Source organism: Leopardus geoffroyi, chromosome C1 (genome assembly GCF_018350155.1).
Source record: "Leopardus geoffroyi isolate Oge1 chromosome C1, O.geoffroyi_Oge1_pat1.0, whole genome shotgun sequence".
In the NCBI taxonomy this organism is placed as follows: domain Eukaryota; kingdom Metazoa; phylum Chordata; class Mammalia; order Carnivora; family Felidae; genus Leopardus; species Leopardus geoffroyi.
The window spans coordinates 55409794-55426176 of record NC_059328.1 but is presented as its reverse complement, the minus strand read 5'-3'; the positions used below and the strand labels follow the sequence as shown (position 1 = coordinate 55426176).

The 16383-nt window shown below is 34.9% G+C and overlaps 1 protein-coding gene across 13 annotated transcripts in view; it reads right to left on the bottom strand.

Annotated features, from left to right (window-relative positions):
* The window catches only part of MIER1 (MIER1 transcriptional regulator), a 60543-nt gene that overhangs the window by 11756 nt on the left and 32404 nt on the right, over positions 1 to 16383 (bottom strand). For all 13 annotated transcript variants that reach the window (XM_045477768.1, XM_045477771.1, XM_045477769.1 and 10 more), the window contains 5 exons: positions 14568 to 14632; positions 10745 to 10817; positions 3725 to 3876; positions 2474 to 2555; positions 1042 to 1136 (listed from right to left, as the gene is read on the bottom strand). In XM_045477768.1, coding sequence (XP_045333724.1) covers positions 1042 to 1136; positions 2474 to 2555; positions 3725 to 3876; positions 10745 to 10817; positions 14568 to 14632 — 467 coding nt within the window. The remainder of the gene's footprint in view (positions 1 to 1041; positions 1137 to 2473; positions 2556 to 3724; positions 3877 to 10744; positions 10818 to 14567; positions 14633 to 16383) is intronic.

Here is a 16383-nt window from a genome sequence, read left to right as displayed (position 1 = left end):
TACCAAAATGCAACAAGTTAATCAAGAGTAAACTAGTTAATGCACAACAAAATTAAGAAAAATAAACTCACAGGATTTATAAGCAACTATTTACAGAACATAAAATATACTATTAAATATGTAGTGAAACAAATTAAGTAGATACTACCCAATCACATTAAGAGGTATAAGAAGAACGTGGGGACAGACTATTTAGAACTCAGACTTAAATTAAGCCCATGTAAGCCCAGATACTTTCAACACCATCCTAGACAAGCCATCACACAAAACTTAGATGCTATCTTTAAGGAAACATGTAATGCAAAGGTCCTTGTCATTTCTATTTGCTAAAAAATGTGCTAAAAATTTTCTAGGTATAAACCTAGAAATTCCTTAATTTCCTCCACTTAAACTATTGAGATTTTAATTTTGTGCATGCTAATTTCCCACAGAAACAATACAAGTAATTATGCAGTTCTTTTGGGCATGCACGGACACTGTATTATTGATATTATCAATATGGAATGATAAATGGATCATGTTACATACAATTGTCCAATTATAAAATTATAGTGTATAATAAAGCTGATTTATTGAGATACTCTTCTAGAAAATTAAATCTTAATTAAAACCAAATTAAATATTAAGTATCTGATTTTAGACACCTGGGACTTAAACAAATGTAAAAAATATTTTAATTGTAAATAATGTCATGTTACAAATGTTTTAAAGTTTAAAAATTTAAAGACCCTCCTTTAAAACAATCTGTCCCAAGTTTATGGAAAATAGTTTTAAACAATTCCATTATATATACACATCCTACACAAAAGTTGATTAACATATTTGTAAATCAGTCCAATTCTTAAAGTCATCTAACATCATGCACTGACAACAGTCACTTAGTAAATGTATGCCAGAAAGTCTAGGCATGTTTATAATTCCCAAAAACTAACAGAGTAAAACATTCGTCAAAGAATGTTTAACATTAGAAAATAATTGATATAAGATGACCTGGGTTAACTAGCTTTTTATAAAAGAGAGAACATATATATCATTACTTACTTTATTAGCCTGAATCAAATGAAAATCTTTTCCATAGGCCTTTAGCCCTTGTTCAAAATTTCTACACTCTTCTTCTGTCCAAACAGATAATTCCTCTGACAAAAAGAGTAGGAAAACTGTTAAAGCAATATTCCCCCAAATAATGCACATGAACAGTTACAAATAAAAATGTAAGTTTCTAGTAACAATAAGGAAGTATTTTACTCCTGAGCTCTATTACCGATGACTGCAGAAGATAAAGTGACAAAGACTCTGTATTTAATAAAATTTTGGATGATTTGGTCCCTAATTCTCCAATTTCAACTTGGGCCACTTTCTCCTTTATGATCTAACTATACTACTACCTTTCAATTCCTTAAATTCACTATGTTCTTTCTAACTTTAGACTTTGTGGTGCTGTTTCCCTTTGTCTATACTTATTTCCTGCCTCATCCTTCTCACCTAATTCGCTTACATCCCAGCAAAAATACCACTCTGTTCTAGAAGCTTTCCCTAACAAGCTTCACCATTCCCCAAATTAGGTCAAGTCCTACTGCAATAAATTTGAATTGAACCCTCTAATTCTTGGAAGAACGCATAACTGTTTTTCAGCTTCCCACCTAGGCTCTAAGCGCCATGAGAGCAGGGACTTCATGATGTCCTCAGAACTTGCCTTCCAATTTTTGTTGAATGAATGAATATCTTCCATTTGTTATGTGACAATATATAGTGTTCTTAGTGAAGCAGAGTGGGAACCGGTTAGAATAAAAAAAAAAAAACAAACCCAAAACCTGGACTGATTTTAATTATGGCTTCATTATTTATAAATTATGTTTGCCTCAGCAAAGGTACTTCAATTCAGAGACCTGAGTCTCAACAGTTTGAAATTAAAGTAACTGTCACATTCCATAGCTCACAGGGCTATTAAACAATATCAAAAAAGAAAATATTTATTAAAAATGCTTCAAGGGCACCTGGGTGGCTCAGCTGGTTAAGCATCCGACTCTTGACTTCAGCTCAGGTCATGATCTCAAGGTCTGGGTAACTGAGCCCTGTGTTGTGCTCTGTGCTGGCAGTGCAGAGCCTGCTTGGAATGTTCTCCTTCCTTCTCTCTCTGCCCCTCCCGCATGCGTGCATGCATGCATGCATGCTCTCTCTCTCTCTCTCAAAATCAGTACATAAAAAGTATTTTTAACAATGCCCTGAAATTAAAAGACATTATGTGTTTTTTAATGGCCTTATTTTCCCATAAAGAACCAGACTTAATCCCGTTTCCCATAATGCTTGTGTTAGACACAAGTTACATGGTATGTTACAAGTTATTTGTTATTCAGCAAATACTGAATTCAGAAAGATCGGTATTACTAAACCTAGGATATACCTATGTAGACTGAAGATCTTAAGTTCTAAATTTCTGCTAAGTCATGAAAACAAATAAAAATGTATTATTTACCTCTAGCCGCTTTTACATTAAATCTTAATCTTCTCAGTGCTTCTTCTGTGTCAAAATTGCATTTAACCAATTCATATAATGCCTAGAAAAATAAAAGGCTTCAATATGTGACCCAGAGTATGAATAATTCACGGCTACAATTTCTTAGGAAAGTAAAAGCTTTTCCTGAATCCAGTGTGTGTGTTCATCATTTCTGGAGGACAAGTAATTCCAGTGAATACAACACAGAATTCTAAAGAAAACACTGATTCTGAAGAAAAACAAATTCTGGGCACCTGGGTGGCTCAGTCAGTTGAGCATCCGACTTTGGCTCAGGTCACGATCTCACAGTTTGTGGGTTCTAGCCCCATGCTGGGCTCTGTGCTGACAGCTCAGAGCCTGGAGCCTGCTTCAGACTTTGTGTTTCTCCCTCTCTCTCTCTCTCTCTCTCTCTCTCTCTCCCTCCCACCCCACTCACGCTCTCTCTCTCTCAAAAATAAACAAACATTAAAAAAGAAAAAAAAAAAAAAACAAATTCCATCCTGATTAATTAACGCTTTTGAATACACTGAAAATGGTAAGCAAATACTCTAACTTGGCAGCCATAATATCTCAGAAATTTAAAAATGAAAAGAAACTATTTTATAAAAATCACAAATCCTTTCTTTTTGGCTTTTTGCAGCTCCTATTCTAATTCAAAATAAATGAGAAAAGAAAAGCACTGATTTAAAAAAGGTAAAAAAAAAAAAAATTGCTGTCATTAGGTTCACTTGTAGGCAACTTGTCTACCATATCCCTAAAACATTATCCCAGATAGTATTCCTAAGTTGATGATATCCACAAGCTCTTAAGAATTTTGAAAATTTTGAAAATTTTCCAAAATTTTGAAAAAAAGTATATACAGGCAAAATGGTATCATTTTTATTTTAGCTGAAATTACACTAATGAAGTAACCTTAGCTATCGCCGATTCCCTATTGATGACATTATAGGAATTTTGGTGGATATCTTAATAAGAGTGAGTGTGACAGCATTTGCATCTATAGATGTAAATGGTTAATTTACTTGGGGAAAGTTATTTCTCCTTTTAAACTGAAGAACACACGACGTTACATTAGTTTCAGGTGTACAACACAGTGATTGGACAACTGTACACATTGTGCTATGCTCACAAGTGTCCCCAGATAGTATTATTGACTATATTCCCTATACTGTACCTTTCATCCCTGTGACTCATTTATCCCATAATGTAAGTTACTTCTTACTCATGTACCTGTTCATTGTCTTTTATGTGAGATCCTTCAGGAATTGCTTCTACACCTTTCTCATCACCTGTTCTTCTAGATGCATCCTTAAGAAATACAATCACTTTATCTTCTGGTAAGTACTCAGGGTCCCACAGGAGCTGATCATCATTTTCATATACTAAATTAGTAAAACATAGAAGTTAAAAATAAAATGCCAAATCTTGTTAAGAGTTTGTGTTAAAACACTAACATTAAACAAATAATTCACACTTATAAGACAACATGTTGAGAACTGAGAGGTACAGCATGGTCCTAGGACTTGCCTAACTTCATTCTTTTTCTTGGGTCATATTTTATGGCCTAAGTGATTTAAACAATTTTATAACTGTTTCATAGCCAAGCTAAGATGACTTAGCTTGAGTTTACTCAAGTCCAAGCTCTCTTGGTTTGAATAGCATCACCACCATTTACTACCTATAAGACCTTGGGCAAGTTACTTCTCTTCTCTCTGCATCATCTGTGAAATGGGGATAACAACATTATCATATTGGGTTGTAAAGATTTAAAGTACTCTAAAGCAATTCTGGCACATTATTAAGGTTCAATGGATGTTAGCTACAACTATTATTTTTGAAATAAGAGGTCTAAAAGAATGCTCACCAAATGTTAACACTGCTTATTTCTTGGTGGTAAGGTTTGGGGTAATTTTTTCTTTTATGTATTTTTCTATGAAGTTTGAAAATATAATGAACATAAATCATTTTCATAAAACAAGAGTCTTTCCGTTTTTAAAAAAAGCATTTCACTTTCATCAGAATTTCCATTATAGTAAGACTAAAGCCTAAATCTCATCACAATTTAAAAAGTGGAAGGAAAGGAGGAAAAACCTAAGATGAGAGCCCTGTGCAATTGCAACTGACAGGAAGATGGAACACAGACAAAAAAAAAACAAGGAAGAATCAAAAGAGAAAAAGTAACAAATGTGACACCATCACTGCTAGGGGAAGAAAATGCTTCAAGGAGTGCTAGACTGGTTAAATGCTTTTCAGTGAACAGTGTAACAACTGAAAAAGGTACAATGGGCTTACTAACAAGGAGGGGAATGTTTTAAGAGCCATTTCTGTGCAGAAATGGAAGCTGAGGCCCCACTAGAGAGGACTGAAGAGTAAATGGAAGGGAAAGAAATAAAGTAGGGACTCTTGAAAAAGTTTGGTTTTAAGAGAGGAGAGACAGGTACAGCCAGAGGGGAGGTAGAGCTGAAGAAAGTTTTTGGTTTTATTGGTTTTTAAACATAAGAGACAATCATTTAAATGCCAGTAGGAAGGAACCAGCTAAGGAAAAACTCTGTATTTCAGAGACAGAGGATAACCGACAGTGTCAAAGTTCCTTGTGTTATTTAAAAAAAAAAAAAAAAAAAAAAAGGAATTAACAGCAGGGTGTCTGGGTGGCTCTGTTGGTTAAGCGTCCAACTTTGGCTCAGGTCATGATCTCACGGTTCGTGAGTTCGAGCCCCATGTCGGGCCCTGTGCTGAGAGCTCAGAGACTGGAGCCTGCTTCAGATTCTGTGTCTCCCTCCCTCCCTGCCCTTCCCCTGCTCGCTCTCTCTCAAAAATAAACATTAAAAAAAAATTTTTAAAAAAAAGGAATTAACAGCTAATTAAGCATCTCCTATGTATGAGGCACTATGTTGGGTGTTTTCATATAAATTACCTTGTCTCACTCTGCACCTCCACTACATACATACACTTTAAAATATCATTCTACTTTTCTGTTTCCCAAAATAGATACTTTTCTTTAAAGTACAAGGATAGGGGCGCCAGGGTGGCTCAGTCGGTTAAGCGGCCGACTTCGGCTCAGGTCATGATCTCACGGTCCGTGAGTTCAAGCCCCGCGTCGGGCTCTGTGCTGACAGCTCAGAGCCTGAAGCCTGTTTCGGATTCTGTGTCTCCCTCTCTCTCTGACCCTCCCCCGTTCATGCTGTCTCTCCCTGTCTCAAAAATAAACGTTAAAAAAAAAAAAATTAAAAAAAATAAAGTACAAGGATAATCTCTAGAAAATTTTCCTCAGTAAACCTCATTCCTTCTCTAGCCTGCTGGTATAATCTTAGTGAAACTCTAAATTGTAAATACAATAAAACTACCATCACAAAGTGAATCTGGATATACGACTAATGATTTTTGTTGTCTGCTTAGCCTCTGTTCACTGAAGCGGGAAGTGGGGAAGACTACAGTTTTCATGTTCCTGAGACTGATGGATGGAGGGCGGACAAGGCCTTACAAGAAGTCCTAAGAAAGATGGAAGGTGGTGCGTCCCTGAGTCCCCAGTGTTCTCCCATTTAAATACGCCCATAGTGGGCCTATCAAACAAGCACAGGTGACCTGAAAGATACTTCTGGAATCATTCTCTTAAGTTGCAAATTGCCACGGGATACAGAGATGTCCTGTCTAAGCTGAGTACACAAACATCACCAGATGGCGCCAAATGACAAGCCAGACCACTAGAACTGTGACAAGACAGCTAGACAGGCTGACCCTGAGAATACAACACCTCATTTTATACAGTGACAACATACTAAAAAATAACCACAGATGAGAACAATCAGCATTTCCACAGAGAATAAATCACACTATCTACTGGTTCCAGAAACAGACCAAATTATTTTCCACTTAAGTTTACACTCCAAATAAAATATGACTTTTGACCCTGATCTAAATAAAACAGGCAACAACAGCTAACTTTTGTTAAATGTCTGCTGCAGAACGAAATGCCAAGAGTTCAGAAAATCAAAAATCCACCACTATGATAAAACACAGGATAAAATACAGAAGAGAAATAACATCTCTTGTTGTGTAAATCAACTACCAAGCCTAGATGTTAGAATTTTTAAAAAAGCAACCACAAATATATCCACTTTATATTATGGGAGATATAATTCACATGTGATTATAAGTAAACGAAAACATTCTGAAGGCAGGAACACACCTAGTATATTCAAGTTACCCAGGAAAGGGCTTATTATGGAATTTTAAGTAACAAATCAAGCTCAAATAAAATGGGTTGTCACAATAAGTTAACAAAGTTCAGTGTGTGTGGTGGTGGTTGGGAGGGTGTGTAGAAAGTCCAGAAACCACCACCACAAATCTGGGAAATTAATCCCCCATGAATAAATTTATATTTATTCACTTTCAGTTTTCGTAAGAAGTGTTATTCTGTTTTTTAATGCCGAAGTAAAAATTCAATGTAATCAATGTATCATGAGGATGAAAATGCCAGTCCATAATCACCTATGGTATAATGAGGTTTACCCCATGTTCTTAAAAGGACACACTGTGATTAATGACATAAATTTTAAGTTGTTTAGCTGAGCCTTTCCTTTATGTACAGGCTAAATGAACTGCCTTTTCAACAATATTATCAACTAAGGATAATACATGTGTACATTTTTTAGTAAGTAACTTCAGAATCAATAATATGTCAAATGTTCATTAGAAACAAAGATTCATGCAGTCTTTTGCTATTCACTGCTTCCAAACTCCTAGCCATCATTTCCTTACTCTAAAACTCATGTCATGCAAGCATGAAAATTAGACTGGGAAGTAGGTATCTTGGCTCCTTTCTCTTAACCCTTTTCCCCCTAAGTAGCCCAACTAATTCTAATCAACCTAGTCCAGGGTTCTCAATCTCAGCAGTACTGACACTTTGGGCAGATAATTCTTAGTAGGGGGAGGCGGTGGCAGTCCTCTGTGTGTGTTCCAAGATGTTCAGCAGCATTCAATTCAGTCTTATCACAAAAGGTGCAGTGTTCATTCAGTTTAGTATATGGAAAAAACAATAAAATACGTAACTGGAAAATCATGCTTTTCATTTCTATAACACATCTTTGGGAATTAAATCCTTTCCATTTGAGTGAGGCTGACATCACACCCTGGAGCCCCAAGAACAGATAAATGAGCCAGGGCAAACCAGAAGAGTCACTCTTCTCTCTGGTCACAGGAATTACTTCTGGCTGAGCATGACTCAAACAAAGTTAACAGATTCTCTCTAGGACTTTTGCTGGAGCGAAGGTGGATACAGAAGTTTTCATCTGTGCTGGTTCTCTGGCTACAGGGACAGTGTAAAGCGTAAGCCAGGAGCTCCCAGTAGCCATCTTAGCCTGTCTTGTAATAAAGGAAAGAGGGAAAGGAGAGGGACAGCTGATATCAGAAGAACCCCCAAATCCAGTTTTATCTGAAGCCAGGCCACCCAGAACTTTCCAGTTAAGCAATCAGGTATTCTTTTTTGCTGAAGCTAACTGAAGTGGGGTTTTGCCAATTGTAAGTAAAACAGCATGAACTGATGGTTTCTGAAAATGTGAAAAATAAAACCTAAATGTAATGAGTAAGATTAATCATCCATTGAATACTAATGTCACTCACTGAGTACTTACAATGTATATGCTGTTAAGGCTACCTGTGAAAATATCCTATGTAAATCCTCATGATAGGCTCTGTAAATAAATGCTCTTTTACAGCTATTTTATACTGAGGAGAAAAGGAAGTAAACATGTCCAAGGCCAAATGCCTACATACTGATCAAAGTTTACTGACTCCGTATTGGCTTTGTCAACATTATTCTGCACCCACCTAATACCTCAGCCACCAAATTTTTACTAAGTGCCTATGTAACAGAATCATACCAGGTATTAAGGATGCAAAAAATAAACAAATGATTACAATACACTGCACTGAGTAAACTGCTAATTTACATAAATTTAAGAAAATTGTAATAGTGTAGTTGAGATTATATAACAACAGATACAGGTTCAAAGAGGAATTTAACGTGACTGTAACAAATCTTGTTTATATAACCGAAACAGAAGTGATAACTGAGGGGCACCTGGGTGGCTCAGCTGGTTAAGCTTGTCAACTCAGTTTCAGTTCAGGTCATGATCCCACAGTTTGTGAGATTCTATCTCTCTGCCCCTCCCTACTTGTGTGCGTGCTCTCTCTCAAAAATAAATACTCAGAAATTAAAAGAAAAAAAAGAAATGATAGCTGATGAGGAATATATATGCTGCATGGAGTCTAATAAAAAAGAAATCAGGTATCAGAGAGAAAAAAAATCATGAGTATCTCTCCAGGACACTCAGTAATAGGGTTTCCTTGTATCAATGAAAAAATTCTAATCCATTTATCAAATAATTCCTACAGTGAAGGTATCAAGGTATCAAAGTTTTGTGGCATTTTTTTTAATCAAAATCACTCCAACCAAATGTTCTCCCTCTTGAATGTGTGCTCACCAAGCCAATGAAAAATATCTTGCAAACTTTTTCCTAGAAGGAACAGAATGCACTAATCTTCAGTATCCCTTTAACAGTTTTTTCCTAACAATGTAATTTACCTAAGTTTCACATGAGTTTGGTTTGTGTGCACAGGGTACCCTAAGTGGTGACATATTCTGAGTAATATGACAGAAGTATGAATTACTAGAAATACAAAACTGAGGAAAGAACCTATACTACAGTGACCCCTCTAAAGCAGGATCCCCTTGCTAAATCTAGTCGGATCCTCACACCATCTAAAATGCTTGAATTCTCATGGTGAGTAAAATTTGTAAATCGTATCTGTTCTGGGAAAAAATAATTATGCATAATTGCTTTCTAAAATTACAATAAAATTGAAAGCATCAAACCCAAATTTAAAACAACGAAAGTTAAAGATCATTTATTTTCTATATCGGACAATACAAACATGTTAAAACATAAAACATATTAAGAGCTAATTAAAACTACCTTTAAGCCCTAACACTAACCTGCCATATGTAAAACCAAAATATTTTCCTACCCACCTACAAAATACGAAATTTTCTGACAGACACTACTATTTTACATAGTCAAAACTTAAAAAAAAAAAAAAATAAATTAGAACAAAGGTCTAACTTTCAGCTCTTTAGTTGGAGAAAGAACTCAATGGTGAACATGTGCTAATCATTATGTAGTACATAAGCAAAGCATAACATTTAAAATTCAGTTACAAAAATAAATACAAATGTCAATGGTTCACTTATTTTTGCACACAACTCCAATGTATTCACAAAACTATGTATAGAATCTTACTATATAACAAAGTCACTCCATATTGTACTTTTAATGTTCCTGTATATTGCAGGAATTAACTTGAAAGTAAGTACAAGCTATTGCTGGTGTGTCAAAACATTTTTGCTGTCACTAGAATTTACTGGCCTGTGGTGTTCTCTTAACTGCCTCTACCTACTGCTTGCCCTGAAAGCAGGTGCATTATAAAGGAAGTTTCTGGAGAGAACACTAAAAGGAAAACACAGGTCTTCTGCAACTCCAAAAGGCATTGCATATGTAAGCTGAAATGTGAAGACAACAACTGAAATAAAAGAAATGAACAAAGATTTCTAACACTGAGTGATGTCATACTATACATGAACTCATTAAAAACACACCCACAACATTCTTTCTGGAACTCACCCCAACTGAATAATCTAAAACAGACTTAAGACCTCAAGCATTTTATGTTACTGGAAGTTTAAGTACTTACGACTTGGAATTTTTATATAAAATGATAGAAAAAATCATGTAAAGTTTAAGTATACAAGTTGTTTTCCCAAATTATTTTACAAATAAACAAATATTAAAGTACTCAATTTTAGTGATATTAAAAGTTTCAAAGCTTACCATTAAGCTTTTTAGGTCATTATGTACTTAAGTTTTTTTAAACCTAACAGCTTCCACTGACATAAAACAACCTATTATATTTAATTTATACAGGTTATAAAGGATTTATCCAGGGAAATTAAAATATAAAAAACAAAATTAAAAGTTGAGATGTTTTAAGTCACTCAGTATGAAAAGGCCTTCAATTTTTTCTAAGAACAAAACTGGAAAAACAGAAACATTTTCTTCTTACAGAGATAATGAAGGGTCTTCTTTCATAAATCAATGGGGTAACAAACTGTCCTGGTCTCATTCCATTATAAAATAACAGTTCATCACTTCAAAAGCATAAATTCAAGCTATGTAACTTTACTAATTAACCCACCTTTTTCATTTTCTTTGTATCTACAAATGCCAACTGGAATCTCTGCTTGAAACATGGAGCCCACCATAATCTCCTATTTTAGAAATAACATAACACATTAGTAAGATCTAGTAACACAGATTTTATATACATTTTCTAACTTTACCATCTTCCTAGGTAAACTGTTCATGGTTTCTCTGTCATAAAAGATACAACCAATTAACTACCTCAGAGGAGTATTGTGAGGATGAATGAGTTAATAATAAAGAGCTTGGGTATGATTGGATGAAAATATTAGTAATAATAATGGGGTGTAATGCAATATACACAGTGAATACAAACTACTTCAAAATATGGAGAAAAAGAAGTAAAAATGAGTTCTTATAATTCAAACTGCAAACACTCTGAAAAACAGAAAAGCAAATTCAGATATATTAAGGTATTTACACTGTAAACTATGGTCCCTGGGTCAGCACCATCAGAGTCACTTGGGAAACTGTTAGATATGCAAATGCTCAGCTCTTACCTGAGCCCTACTAACTAGAAACTCTGGGGATGGGACTCAGCAAGCTGCTGTGCAGGTGATTCTGACATACACTCTTATCTGAGAACCACAGATTCAAGGTAAAGAAAAACAGGTTTGTATAAAGCTCTGTAGAGGTCAAATGGATGAAAGCCCAATGGATAAGCAGGTTAGTGACTGACTTTCACAAAACAATACAAAATGAAAAAAGTAACCTCCCCAAAACAAAATTAAATCTTACTTTAGGAAATTTAGTCATCAAATCTATGTAAAATCACAGGTTAGGGGAAGCTGGCTGTTCAGAAAGATAACTGGAGATCATCACCGATGAGATATTACAAAACAGAGGGACCAAGATTATAGACCCTCCTTTATCTGGTGGCTAAATGTTAAGACTGAATCTACTGCATTTTCAAAATGAAGATGTAGGCAGAAAAGGTACAAGTTTCAGGTGACAGTTTACCAGTTTAAATAACAGTTGAAATAACTCTTAGGATTTGAAAAAATTCCTCTTATTGTCAACCCATTGATACCACGATCTCATTTTTTCTAGTATAACTTCAAAGACATACTCTATGCAATTAATTTTTTGCTAAACCCGCATAGGAAAACCAGTCAATATTCTAAGAAGAATTCACATACAAGTTTTCTCTACTCTTACAGGTGAATTTTATGTCTTTGATTATAAAAAAAGAGTACCCTACTATCACTTCTTGTGCCTCTTTTAACTTTACTCATCAATGCTTACCAGAGAATAGACAGTCAAATTATCAACCTTCCCTGTCTCAGGCACTTCTAAAAATATTAATGCCTGGATCCATTCCAGACCAACTAAATTGTAATCTCTGGATAAAGGCCCTGGTAATCAGTATTTAAAAGTTCTCCAAATGATTCTAAACATGGAGCCAGGTTTGAGAACTTCTGGACTAGTGTAAAAATAAGACGACCTCTTTTCCCTATTGAGTTCAGAACACGTTTTTACATGCTAATCTGTAGGGAAGGGAAATAGCACTTAGGAGCATTATGTACCAGGTACCTTATGTGTAATTTGCATTAAATCCTGTGTAATTTTCATTAAATTCTCACCAACTTCAACAAGGCTAAAATTTTTATTTCTGTATTTATGTGAGATGAAACTCAAAACAATTAAGTTCCTCAGGAATGCACTCTTAAGTTCTAGGGCTGTAACTTGGACTCAAATTTTATTTCAAAGCTGTCTCCTCTGTCCCAATTCCTAGAAAAATTTAGTGTCTTACAAGCCTTAGAAGATGATTCAGAATCTTGAAAATTTTTACTACAACAGTCTAAATCATTCTAAAATAAAACAGTCTGGATTTACTGTGGCCTGTTTTATTACGTAATTTCCCGAGGAAGAGAATACTCCCCCATGTTGTCCCTCTTTAAAGCTTTTGTTCCTTCACTAAAAAAAATAATAATAATTCAACACTTACTCAAATACTCTACTGCACACTTCAGACATAAAAACAATTTAAGTTGGAGAAAAGAGATATAAATTTGAATATATGGTAGAAAGTAGTAGTTTAAGGTGACTTTCAAGGTTTTTAGTTTTCATAATTTCTGCATGGTGTAGGAATCAGAAAAAACTGGATTGAAGAACATTTGCCCAAATAGGTCACATAAATAGTAAGTAACTTTTGTGATCCTTGTTTTCTGTCTTCAGCCCCATCTTTCATTCATCTTTCACTCAAATTAATACATACTGCACTGAGCTAAACTTCCCTTACCATTCTAACTCACAATGGTATCGCTGTCTTCTAAACAGCTCCTTGGAAACCCAGAAATGGACCAACTGTGGCTGAAGCCCACAATACCTGGGAGCCCACTCCAAGTTCATTTGAATACTTCATTCTTCCTAATAGAAACTCTTTAAGTATAAGATGTTCTTTTATTTTAATTACCAAGGTGTCAGCTCTTAAAGTCTGCTCCAAGCATCCCAAAACAAAAATCTTTAAACTTAAAAAAAGCAAACAAAAAAACAAAGCCACAAGAAGACTCAAAACTATTAACTAATTAAATAATTAAACAATCATGACTTAAAAAGTATAGCCAGTCCACTGATTTTGATGTTTAGAGCTATTCTGCTTCCAAAGAAATGATTGTTTATGCACTAAATTTAAAATCAGACCTAGGAAAAAGAACAGCAAAAAATGCTCAATGTAATTTTTAACAGCAAAACACAGTGATATGTCTCAATAAGAATGACATCATTTCGGGGCACCTGAGCTCAGTTGGTTGAGCATCCAGCACTTGATTTTGGCTCAGGTCATGATGTCACAGTTCAGAAGACTGTGCCCCATGTCTCTGTGTTGAAAGCTGCTTGGGATTCCCTCTGTCCCTCTCCCTGGCATGCACAGGCTCTCTCAAAATAAACATTAAAGGAAAAAAAAAAAAAAAAAGAGGGGTGCCTGGGTCGTTCAGTCAAATGGCCAACTTCGGCTCAGGTCATGATCTTGTGGTTTGCAAGTTTGAGCCCCGCATCGGGCTCTGTACTGACAGCTCAGAGCCTGGAACCTGCTTTGGATCTGTGTCTCCCTCTCTCTCTGCCCCCTCCCCTGCTCGCTCTGTCTCAAAAAAAGAAACATTAGGAAAAAAAAAAAAGAAAAACAAAGAAAGAAAGAATGGTATCATCCTTCTATATAAATGATTTGCTCTAATCAATTCTACATGATATTTTGACATATTTTCCTAGTAAGTTCAACTGCTTTGCAACAGCTTAAATTTAATTCTTCTACTTTACTATAAAATTAAGTTGTACAGTTATATAGTTTTATAATTAAAAACTTATGTCAATATATAATCTTTAGATTCACTTTAGAAATTAACTTATTATGGATAGCTATAGAGAAGCTCAAATGTGTCCTTTCATCCAACATACTCTGAATTGTAAATATCAACATTAATATGCAATGGAAAAACTTACAATTTAAATTATTTAACAAAAGCCACTTTAACAAAACCAAAGCCTCAACTGCTTTCCCAAGTTTAAAAAAACATTCACTTGTGATACTTTTTACAGTGCAACAAAAAACTAAATCGGCACTAGCTCAAAATTTCAATTTCTGTTCTTGGTTTGAGATGGATTTGCTCAAAAAGAGTCCAATTCTTTCTATGCCATTATTTTATTTTATAAAAAAATAAGTATTCTTACTCTGATATATTAAAGGGAAATCTGAACATCTTCCAAACATTTAAAAAAGGGCTTACCTCAACTTTATCAATATATAGAGCTAGTAAAATAATAATTATACTTGTTTTTAATGTTAATTTCCCTAAACTTGGGGAAAATATGGCTCTAACTACCTTTTTCCAGTCTTCTGATGGAATATAATCTTCATCTTCTTCAGATTCTTCTTCTATTTCGCTATCTAGAATAAATAAGACAATATTATAAAATGATTGTTTTTCCTGTCCACATCTGTATATCTAGCAGTATGTTATTTTTACATCTACCATCGAACATTTAAGTATGCCTGAAAGTATCTGCAGAATAGGGCCAAGATATTTCTAATCAAATAATACCCTATCAGTTTAAAACAGGAAAACAATCCACAAACCTAGGATAATTCCAATCTTAGAAAACCGCATCCTTAGACAATTATTTCCTACGAAAATTAAAAAAAAAAAGTTTAATTAGAGTCAAGATAATCTGTTCCTGAACCTAATTCTGGTTCTGGTGACAGAATTATAGGAGCTCAATTTCTTCCCTAATAAAATGAGAATTTGGATAAAACAAAAACAGTGGTTTCCAATCAGTGCTCCTTGAGATACTGAGAACTTTTTAGCAACACTCTGTGGGAGTGTGAAGGGAGGCTATGTATGAAGACCTCCATTCTCCTCAACCTCTGTTTTCTTGAGAGCAGGCAAGCTGCCGTTTGTTTACATTTGGAGTAAAATTGTATTTACATACTGGGATAGGAAATCTAAAACCTACTACATGTTTCAGCATCTTCTCAACTGTAAAATGGCATACAAAGTTCAAAAGGGTAAATTACATTCAGAAATTAAATCTTCCTATGGAAAAGCTAAGATAGGCAGTATATATACATAGCTTTCATGCATACATGCATCACAACTGAAATACCAGATCATGAAATAAATATTGTTTTAGAATGCAGTCACTTAGCATCCCACTTTTAACCAAACTTTGGCAATTTATCTAAGAAGAAAAAGGAAAAACACCAGATTTTCACCAAACTTAAAACACAGTAATTTCATTAACCCATCTCTTTTTATAGTGATACACTTTCTTTTCAAGTGGACCAGATATTTGATCAAAACTCACAGTAAATTTTTTTTTAACGTTTGAGTGTGAGAGGGCAGAAAGAGAAGGAGACACAGAATCTGAAGCAGGCTCCAGGCTCCAAGCTATCAGCACAGAGCCTGACGCAGGGCTTGAACCCACGAACTGCAAGATCATGACCTAAGCCAAAGTCAGTCGCTTAACTGACTGAGCCACCCAGACTCAGTGCGTAAAACTCACAATAAAATATTAGCAGCACTACATTCACTTGCAAACTAAGTATGTAACAGAAATCCTTCACACAAAGCAGTAGCCATGTTTAATCAGTTATTACATTACCACACATTTCATGACAGGTGGTTGTTCTTCGAGTGTTTTTCTGTCTTTTAAATAAAGTATAGAAATTTAGACCACAAGTCTGAACTAATAACACTAATGGTTGCCTTTTTCTTATCAAAGAGCTGTCACCTACAGTAATGATTCCTACTTAGAATGAAATACCATGGAGCAAATGAAGCATGCAAATATTCAAGATATATACATTAAATGTCTCAACTACTGGTCATCTGTGGCTAGATTACAACTGTAGTAAAATTAGGAGATCTTCTGTATAAAACATATTATCATTTCAAGAGTAAACCACTTCTTTAGAACTAGGAACCACTGATTAGAAAAAAGCAATATTTATGAATATAGGTAAAAAAGGCTAAAAGGCAAAGTAAGTAGAAAATTAACACCGAGGAAAATACCAGGAGAAATAAAAAAAGATGACCATGAAACAAACCAAATTCAAAGAAGCGTTGGGGGGAAAAAAAGGAACACGTTCAAAATCAAGTAGTACAGTGATGCAACAATTATTGCAATCTACTCACGGAC